The sequence below is a fragment of the Priapulus caudatus genome, unplaced genomic scaffold (assembly GCF_000485595.1).
Source record: "Priapulus caudatus unplaced genomic scaffold, Priapulus_caudatus-5.0.1 Scaffold756, whole genome shotgun sequence".
NCBI classification, from domain to species: domain Eukaryota; kingdom Metazoa; phylum Priapulida; class Priapulimorpha; order Priapulimorphida; family Priapulidae; genus Priapulus; species Priapulus caudatus.
In genome coordinates this window covers 73,172-83,322 of record NW_014577817.1, presented here as the reverse complement: position 1 = coordinate 83,322, position 10,151 = coordinate 73,172, and the positions used below count along the sequence as shown (strand labels likewise).

The following is a 10,151-nucleotide window of genomic DNA, read 5'->3' as shown; positions in this document are numbered from 1 at the left end:
TCATCAATACGTAGATCAATATCGTTACTGAGGAAGATGAAAAATCAATCATCAATACGTAGGACAATATCGTTATTGAGGAAGATGAAAATCAATCGTCGATACGGAGATCAATATCATTACTGAGGAAGAGAAAAATCAATCATCGATACGAAATCAATAGTGTTACTGAGGAAGATAACAAATCAATCAGTGATCAGAAATCAATATTGTTACTGAGGAAGAGAAAAATCAATCGGTTGATATGGAGATCAATATCATTACTGAGGAATATGAAAAATCAATCGTCAATACGGAGATCAATATTGTTACTGAGGAAGATGAAAAATCAATCATTGATACGAAGATCAATATGCGTTACTGAGGAAGAGAAAATCAATCGGTCGATACGGAGATCAATATTGTTACTGAGGAAGGGAAAAATCAATCATCGATACGGGAGGTCAATATCGTTACGGAGGAAAAGAATAATAAATAAAAATCTGCCTGCCGCAGAAGGGAAAAATAAATTATCGATACGGAGATCAATATTGTTATAATGCGTGCAGCCGAATCTGCCATCAACTCATCAGATTCTTCATGAGTTATGATGCTCTTTCTCCACAAACATTCAACTAAAAGCCACGCCAGAGAGACGTGAATGAGAGAACGGAGAGAGAGCAAAAGAGAGACAGAGAGAGAGGCGAGTGAAAAGAGAGAAGAGAGACGAGAGAGAGAGAGGACAGACGAAAGATTAGAGAGAGAGAGAAGAGACAGAGAGAGACAGAAAAGAAGAGAGAGAGAGGGAGATAGAGATGAAGAGAGAGAGAGGAAGAGAGAAGAGAGAGAGAGAGAGAGAGAGAGAGACGAGAGAGAGGAGAGAGGAGAAGAGAGAGAGAGAAGAGAGAGAGACAGAGGACAGAGAGAGACGGCAGGTAAGAGGAATATTGTGGAGGTTGCACGAAGCACAGAGCAGAGCCCGCGCCTGCACAGACACATGTATTGATCTTATCGATCTCTTATCTTCAAATACATTTTAATTTACACACACAACTGCCAACACGCCGATTTTATTACTATGCTATATTCATATGTATTATAGTATTATTATACTACATACATAAGTATATATATATATATATATATATATATATATATATATATATATATATATATATATATATATATATATGTATATATTCACAAGTACTTTATAGTATATATAATAAAAATACATTTCCATAACTGAGTCAATAAATGTACGACTGCACCCCCCCCCCCCCACTAGTATTTATTGGGGCACACACGAACGCATCCAGCCGTTGTACGCATGCACATATCAACGCACCATGTCGTCTTGCAGACACAGAGTTTTGCGCAATAAGGAGGTATTGTGTGTGTACAGACACAGCACACGCACGCCGTGTCAGTCAGTCACTCGCTCACTCGCGCAGTCTTTCATGCGAAACGGCTCGCGGCCGGTAAAGTTACTCTCTCGTTCGTAATCGATAGCAAACGCGTCAAAACACGAGCGCACTCTCCATCACCGCCGCCGAGCTCTTACGCAAACACACCCACGTCGTCGTCGCTAGTAGCGCCCGCGTCTAAATATTTTCGCAGCTTATCAATCGCGACTGATTGCCGCGCTGACGTCGGTCGAACGATATCGCCATGACAACCGACGCAAACTCGCGCACGCGAGGAAACGACGCAAAAATCGAAACTCGATTAACGGTCTGCGTTATGATTAAGTAATAACACCATTGCCGCCTGCCTGTCTGACTGACTGCTTGTCACTTCCTTGTGAATCTACCGCGTGCCGACCATCCGCAAGAAAGTTAAGTGAACTCAGCGGGAAAAACTCTTCTTCCTACAGCTCTCTCGCGTCGCAACCAATCGCAAAGATGCTCTCCGAATTCTTCTTCGTCCAAATTCTTTCTTCATCCAATTTCTTCTTCGTCCAATTTCTTCTTTGTCTGAATTCCGAAGCTTCTCGCGAGATTCTTCAGACCCAGACCGCCCCGACTGTCATACGTTCCTTCATCCATTCTCCTCATCAGCATGCACGGCCGGCATCCGAACATCTCTCGCACTGTTCTTCGCCACGTCCTCGTTGAAGATCCGCCATCGTCGAATAATCGCCAGAGCGCCGGACAAACGACAGAGCGACGGACGAACAACAGAGCGAGTGACGGACGAACAACAGAGCGAGTGACGGACGAACAACAGAGCGAGTGACGGACGAACAACAGAGCGAGTGACGGAGAGCTGCGGAGAGAGAAGGAGAGCGACCTCTGCCACGCGCGAGCGTGCGACGTGATTCGCTGCCGCTGCGCGTACTTACCGACAGAGTAGTTGCCCGGCTCGTCAAAGCGGCGAATCAGACGTGAGACGGCACGACTGCTGCCTGGAGGCGCGCGGGATGGCACGGCGGCGCCACCTACGCTCCAGACGAACGAGACGTCGGCCATTCCGTTCTCGACTGCAAATAGAAATGGTTTATTCATTTAATTGGTTAATTTAATTGCTATTAAATAGTTGTCCTAATTATTAACCATAACCATTATTGGCCAAAGTTAATCAATAATCATCAATCAATAACAGTGTAACTTTAGTCAAGGCTATTAAATGGTTGTCCTAATTAATAACTAATAGTAATAACCATTAATCGTCAAAGTTAATCAATAATCATCAATCACTAACAGTGTAACTTTAGTCAAGGTTATCTAATGTTTGTCTTAATTAATAACTAATAACCATTACTAGTCAAAGTTAATCAATAATCATCGGTCAATAACACTGTAAATTTAGTCAAGGCTATCTAATAAGTGCATCTCAATCTCTTATGGCACATCGTAACTCTTTTCTAATCTGTACTGTAATAAGGAGGTGGGACGACTCATCGATATATCGATGCGTCACGATGCAAACCTTGACGATATACGTATCGATATGATTGATCATCCACAACACACATGCTGATACTCTATACTGAATAAAATCCATATCGTTTAGTAGCGCAGTTCCATCCAAAAACAAAAGAAACAACAATTCGCAGCTCGAGAGCAGTTGTTCACTAAGTGCTTCATCATACTGATTTGTAAGTATTCACATAATTGGTAGATTCCCAGTTGAGTCACTATAGTTTGCTGGGTATAGTTTCTCTTAAAAGTATCGTGATGCATATCGTATCGTGATGGCTGTGTATCGTGATACGCATCATATCGTGAAGGCTGTATCATGATACGGATCGTATCATGAAGACTGTATCACGATACGTGACCGTATCGTGAAATCGTGATACTTATCATATCGTGAAGGCAGTGTATCGTGCGTGATACATATCAGGAGTTAATAAAGACAAATTTGTCTTTATTAACATTTGACACATATCATATTGTGAAGGCAGTGTATAGTGATACGTATCATATCGTGAAGGCTGTGTGTATTATCGTGATACGTATCATATCGTGAAGACAGTGTATCGTGATACGTATCATATCGTGAAGGCAGTGTATCGTGATACGTATCATATCGTGAAGGCTGTGTGTATATCGTGATACGTATCATATCGTGAAGGCTGTGTGTATTATCGTGATACGTATCATATCGTGAAGGCTGTGTGTATTATCGTGACACGTATCATATCCTGAAGGCTGTACATCGTGATATGGATCACGCATCGTAAGCTACTCGTATCGTCCGGCCCGTAATCGCACACATTGCCTCGCGGCTGCCGCCTTACCTTCTCTGCTGCCGTTGACTGCCGCGGCTGCGAGCCTGGCCTCGGCCTCCAACACCGTCCTCTCTCCCATCACGACCCGGCGCTCCGCACGCACGCTCACATTCAGCAGGTAGAGGGCGCTGGTCGAGTACGCCGACCAACCCGTGGCGCCGCCGCACGCCAAATTTGGGAATGACGAGCAGCTGGAAAATGGGCATAACCATCGTGATTAACGCATTTCGATAATGTTATCCTAATCAATTAATTATTGTTATAATTGCCATTATAATAGATTTCTAAATTAGCATATTTATAGTCAAGCAGTCAAAGTGGTTCAGCCACCTATCCAGTGTGAACGCCTTACAGTCCACGTTACGATAACTTTTCGAACTGCGTGAACGCAGGGAGGGAGTAATGTACAAGTCCCCACCTAGAGACAACCCCTTCCTCTGGTTTGGAATGTAGGACGATGGCGGTAAGGTTCTTACTGCAAGATGCACGACTACAGTGCTTTGCTTATGCTGCCGGACCTTAGTTCTTTTTACCTCATACTTCACGATTATCGGCCTAGCCTTGAATTGCAACACCGGGTTTGAAAATTGAACTTTTTTTAGCAGGCAGCATTGTCAGAAAAAAACAGCAGGCAACATATTTACTCACCCCGGCAGAATCTTTGGTGCTTTTTATGAGGAATTACTTGGCAGCAAGTATTTGCTCCCGATGTTGAGAGCAGACAGAAAACTGACTATTGTAGCCAGAAAAAACTACCGCTTGCTGCCCTTAATTTTGGACCCTGTAAACTGACCATTGTAGCCAGAAAAAACTACTGCTTGCTGCCCTTAATTTCGGACCCTGTAAACTGACCATTGTAGCCAGAAAAAACTACCGCTTGCTGCCCTTTCAAATCCTGACAACACCAGAGTTCTTACCTTACATTGCATGACACGCTCTGCACAAGCTTTAGCCTGCTAAGCTGATGGAGACATCCACACTGACTGTCACCATGGACAGCGGCATACTCGTACCTGCAAACGAAGCAGAGGTTCAGGTCAGTATTAGACAAGCATTACCTGACGACCACACCTGGGCGAATAACTACCACGGCTCCTGTCATGTTGGTAACACGCTCACACCAAGCCACATGTTAAGGTTTCATCTGCCGAGCCACATGATAAAGGTTTCATCTACCAAGCCACATGATAAAGGTTTCATCTACCAAGCCACCTGTTAAAAGTTTCATCTACCAAGCCACATGATAAAGGTTTCATCTACCAAGCCACCTGTTAAAAGTTTCATCTACCAAGCCACATGATAAAGGTTTCATCTACCAAGACACCTGCTAAAGGTCTTAAAGTGATCACGTCACATTATTAAAACAGTTAAAATTGAAAAAATTATGTGCACTTTTCCACAAAATGTAAGTGATTCTGTTCACTTTTTATGACTTTAATGCATTATAATTCCTATTTTGCTATTCCGTTCGATGTGAACAAACACTCGTGACTCATACATAGCCTATAAAAAGCATTTAATGTCGTGATCAATATAACAAATCGGCAAGAGTCAGAATTTGAGGATACATTTAGTGCCGTTAGTACTTACTTTTCACGTAAAAAAAATTGCAACAACATTTTTACAAATATACACCATAGAAAATTCGTGGCATAGTCAATTTAACTACCAAGCAACTTGCTCCACATCTCATCTACCAAGCCACCTGTGCTACGGGTTGTATCCACACCAAGCCACCTGCTATGAATCACACCTTCTAAGGTACCATCATGGGTCACGCCAACCAAAGGTTCTGCCACGGGACGCACATCACGCTACACATTTCAACAACGTCTGCATCACCCACAACGCTACCGCCGCACACGCTCGCTCGCTCGCTTTCGCGTCAAGAAGCAAACTGCTGAACCCACTGCGGGCTTTGTCTTCTGACAATCAATCGTCGTAGTTTGCACAAGGGCAGGTGCAGACAGTCGCCATGGAAACGGCAAACATTGAGCACGCGACGACTGGTCGGGCATGTTGCGTTACACTAGCCGGCCTGTCAAACACAGAGTACCGCGAAACACTGCACGAGATTCAATAACACGAACGCTTCACAAACCGCAGCTGCTGACGCAATATATTACGAGCGGGAAAAATGTATTTTTTAGCCTGCCTGACATGACAAATTTTGTCAAGACGATAGATTGAGTACATAATGCATTTGTTTACGCACAGATAGAGGTCATGTAGGAAACAATCGGGAGATAGTATACTAACGGGTTTACAGAGACACGTATTCTACTGCAGTGTATAAACGGTCGCACGAAGAAATAGTAATTTTGTAATGCAAATACTGGTTTACTGCGCGCATATATATACATTACACATGCAATGACGTACAATATAGATATGGATTGACCATTAGAATTGCAAAGGTTTTCAGTTCATAACTCTAAAAAATGCTCTCTCAGCTACAAAAATCGTGAATATTGTTCAATTCCCCCACGTATACTAGTAGCTCTATTGCAGACAGAACATATTTATGAAGCTTGTGGAACAATAGATTATTATCTAAGAGTCCTGATCATATCATATACAATAGTTTCTAAAGGATTCTACAACTACTACACAAATTATTATATTATACAACTATTACACAACAGCATTACACAACTATTATACAATAGTTTACTGAAGGATTTGACGCGATTTTAAAAATAGGATTCCTAACTTCCCAGATTTCCCCGTTCGAATGGTGAACCCTTGGCTGTGACTTCTTCATGCACATCAGCTGCATTCTTAGCACAGGTCAATCAACTGTACGCCCAGAATAACAAATGCATAGTTTAACGTGTGGAACACGATAGAAATAGAACCAAACGTGCGCCAACAGAACCAGTGTGTAACACAACTCACTCCAAACCAAAAATCAAAGCTGGTAACGGTTTCAGGTTATACTGTTAAACTTAGTTTGTTACAAAGGACGATATCGGAGAGTCAGAAGTTTCTAGTTTAGGATAAAGAAGAAATTTATAGTTTGTTTGTTAATGTGTTTTAAGAAAAAATAAACATTATTTCATGTCACATTTTGCATAAAATTTTTGCATAATGTGCAGACAAAAATTAATATGGCCTTAGCTTCTCATTGGCTAAGCTCCACTTGGCTGAAATATGATAATAACGAGTAGCGTACACTTGTTATTAATTTGTTATTTATTAATTCCTCTAGGTGTGATAATATAGAAAATTATAAGAAGGAACATTTTGGTAGAATGAGAGTCACAGGGAAATATCTGACTCGATATATATATCCACTTTTATGTGCTATATTGCGAATTTTCCACCGTATATATATAATATCTGGCCCGTTTAACCACATAATAAAAACATTGAAAATAGGCAATTTAGCTAACAAGGCATATGCTAAAATCGTGTAAAAATAACATTTCTATATTAGTAACACGAGCGTGCAGTAGTACAACAGTGCTCGTATATAGCGCTGGCTGCGCTGCCACTGTTGCCAGCCACAACCACGGTGTCCTATATACACAATAGAACTTTTTACCGCGATGTTCACCCAATACTGATGCTTTTTGCTGACGTTATTTGCAAGCGGTGAAGCATTCCTACCCAAATTTTTGTGTAAAAAAAAACAATTAAAACAAGTACCAAAAGCGTTTTTTTTAATACGTGTGGAATAAAGCGATCTACACAGTAGACCAAAAGCATGAAGAAAAGCACGTCCTGAAGAAAAGCTAGAACAACAAAAAATGCTATGGAAACAGTAATAACAGAAAACGAAACAAAAACCCAAGGCCAATCTTTACAGCTTCATTCAAGCAGTTCATCCAAACGCATTAAAAAACGAGAAACGGAAAAGCGTTCCGAACAAAAGTACAAGCAACAAAACCCAACGCCATAGCAGCAGCTGGGCCCAACAGTAAACTGACAAGCTCAGCAAGAGTGGTGGGTCGGGACTCTCGGGAGGTTCATAAAGATCATGTATATATATATATACGGCCACTTGATCTCTAGCAAGATAAAACCTCTACATACCACAAGAAATAACAAGAATAAAGAGACACAACATGAAATAACTCCTTATTATTGTTGTTTGTGCACAGCGGCGTGCATGCGGGTACATGTACTTGGGCGTTGCAGAGGAGCATATGCACGGCATTTACAGGAAATGAACGGCAATATAATAGTCGAAAGAGAGTATATATATATAGAGAAACATTAAGACTTTGGTAGTGAATGCATTTCGTGTTTATTTACCATCGTTTTAGCTATTAACGTTCCAAGTGCCTGTGCTACAGACAAACGTCTTTCGCATCCCGCTATAGCCATTTTATGGCAGCCGGTCGGTCTCACGCATCTGACGGGTGGGTCTGTCTGATAGTATACTGCCCCGCGGCACCCACCCTTGCCGCTTTTAATAACTTTCGCACAAAGACAGCGAGAGGCAATAAAGTTAAACATGACAGCTGTTACACAAGTGTTATTGGAACATTTGGAGATTCCGCATTATATGAGGTTAGAAAACGTGTGAAGATAACCATAAAGAACATTCCAGAACCTTTTTTTCTTGTCGCTGAATATTGAGAGACCAACTTGAAAGCGGAAATGAACCATGCTCAGTGGTAGGCCTACACTTGTGATTTCCGTAAACTTTAAAGTGTTTTTTTGCAAAGTAACTTCAGGAACCAAAACAATTTTGGGAGTCATAATAGCTAGCTCTTGAGCACCAAGGGCCGTGTAACTTCAAGTGACTGCAAGATCCATTGAAATTTCTTCGTGAAACAGTGAACCAATCAGATTTCAGTAGACAGCTTGGCCACTAACTCGTTATTCCACGAGTGGTAAATAACTTTACAAACATCATGAATATGTGGCAAGATTTGGAGAGAGAAGTTTATGGGGCCTGAGTGGATATATCGCACCTTTTGCTGCCCGGGACCCTTTGCAAGGGAACAATAAACTGGTGATCGAGATAGTCAACATAACACCCTGCCATAATAAAGAGAAAGATCGCGCGCGCGAGAGAGAGAGAGAGATAGAGAGAGAGAGAGAGAGAGAGAGATAGAAAGAAAGAAAGAGAGATAGCGATAGAAAGAAAGAAAGAGAGACAGTCTGTACCAAAATGATAGCCTCATTCGAGTATGGTCATTGAAGCAGGCCACAGTCTGAAGATCAAAACCAAAGATAAAGACCATTGCACAATACACGGTGAAGAATCTGAAGACATGACAGATTATTGTGTTATCTGCACTGCACATTGCTGCGGAAAACAACGTGATCGCATGCAATAGTGTACGCAATGCCATTTCAACGTTACATGGCAGGCGCGGGTTTAGGCCGGTTTGCACCGGTTTCCAGAAACCGGTCACAGGCTGGTTATCTTCAGAATTGACCGTCAAAATTCACCAGAATGCACCAAATATAGCCTTTTTTTTTAGATTCCCTGGGGGCATGCCCCCGGACCCCCCTAGCTGTGACTAGAACTATGGAAACTGGTCACCCAAACCCTCTGGATCCGCCCCTGCATGGACACCTGCTGCATGGTCATGTCACACTAAGAGAGTCTGCCAGTGTAACAGAGAGTATTCGACTCCCAACTTGATTCGTTTTGCCTCCTGCAGCTACACATGATATCAAGAGCGTATAAAGAATTAAGGCCTTCTTTATACGCTCTTGATGATATGTAAGGAACTGATCTCAGAAATCCCCCCACGTGACAGTATCTGCACTCCAACGAAACTCCGCATGCAAAATCTCCACCAGTCTGACAGTATAGTTACAATCTAAGGAAATTAGCCACCGACATTGCGATCCAATCCTAGTTTAGCACCCCAGATTAGCACATATATATATGCGAACTATATATATACCAGAGAGCCGTTGTCAGAAACATCGTAAAGTTAATGCTAATATTAATGCTAAGATAGCACATAAAGGTAATGTTAAAGCTAAGGCAAAGGCTAAGGCTAAGGATAAGGATAAGATAGCACTTAATGTCAATGGCACTGTTAACACTAATTTTGTTTTTGACCACGGGGCCCCGGGGTCCCCCAAACTATGATTGTGCAGACAGACATCGCGCATACGCCCACGCCGTAGATACACTCGCAATCAACTCCCCGTAGTGTAGGCCTCGCGCGCGCCTCGGGCCCTCCATGCGCACATTCTCATATTCGGCAGCTCTACAAATTGCTTTGCCTTTGAAATTGTAACAGCTAGGCTAATAGTTTCGTCTGTTACGCAGAAGGGTATAGCGTACCGGAGCGACGGAGTGGAACTAATCGTACAGACAACTGCCCAGATCCCCTAGCACACAGACGTAGACTATTGATTCTAAACGCTAACGCAAAGCATGGTAGATATAATCATGAGCTATTATTATACACTCCTAATATAATCACAGGAGTGTATAAAATAGATCTATCTGAATTAT

At 42.1% G+C, this 10,151-nt stretch overlaps 1 protein-coding gene across 1 annotated transcript in view; it reads right to left on the bottom strand.

Annotated features, from left to right (window-relative positions):
* The window catches only part of LOC106813329, a 33,646-nt gene that overhangs the window by 9,834 nt on the left and 13,661 nt on the right, over nucleotides 1-10,151 (bottom strand). The window contains exons 3-5 of the mRNA XM_014817452.1: nucleotides 4,633-4,728; nucleotides 3,725-3,906; nucleotides 2,324-2,461 (exon numbers count right to left, since the gene is read on the bottom strand). Coding sequence (XP_014672938.1) covers nucleotides 2,324-2,461; nucleotides 3,725-3,906; nucleotides 4,633-4,728 — 416 coding nt within the window. The remainder of the gene's footprint in view (nucleotides 1-2,323; nucleotides 2,462-3,724; nucleotides 3,907-4,632; nucleotides 4,729-10,151) is intronic.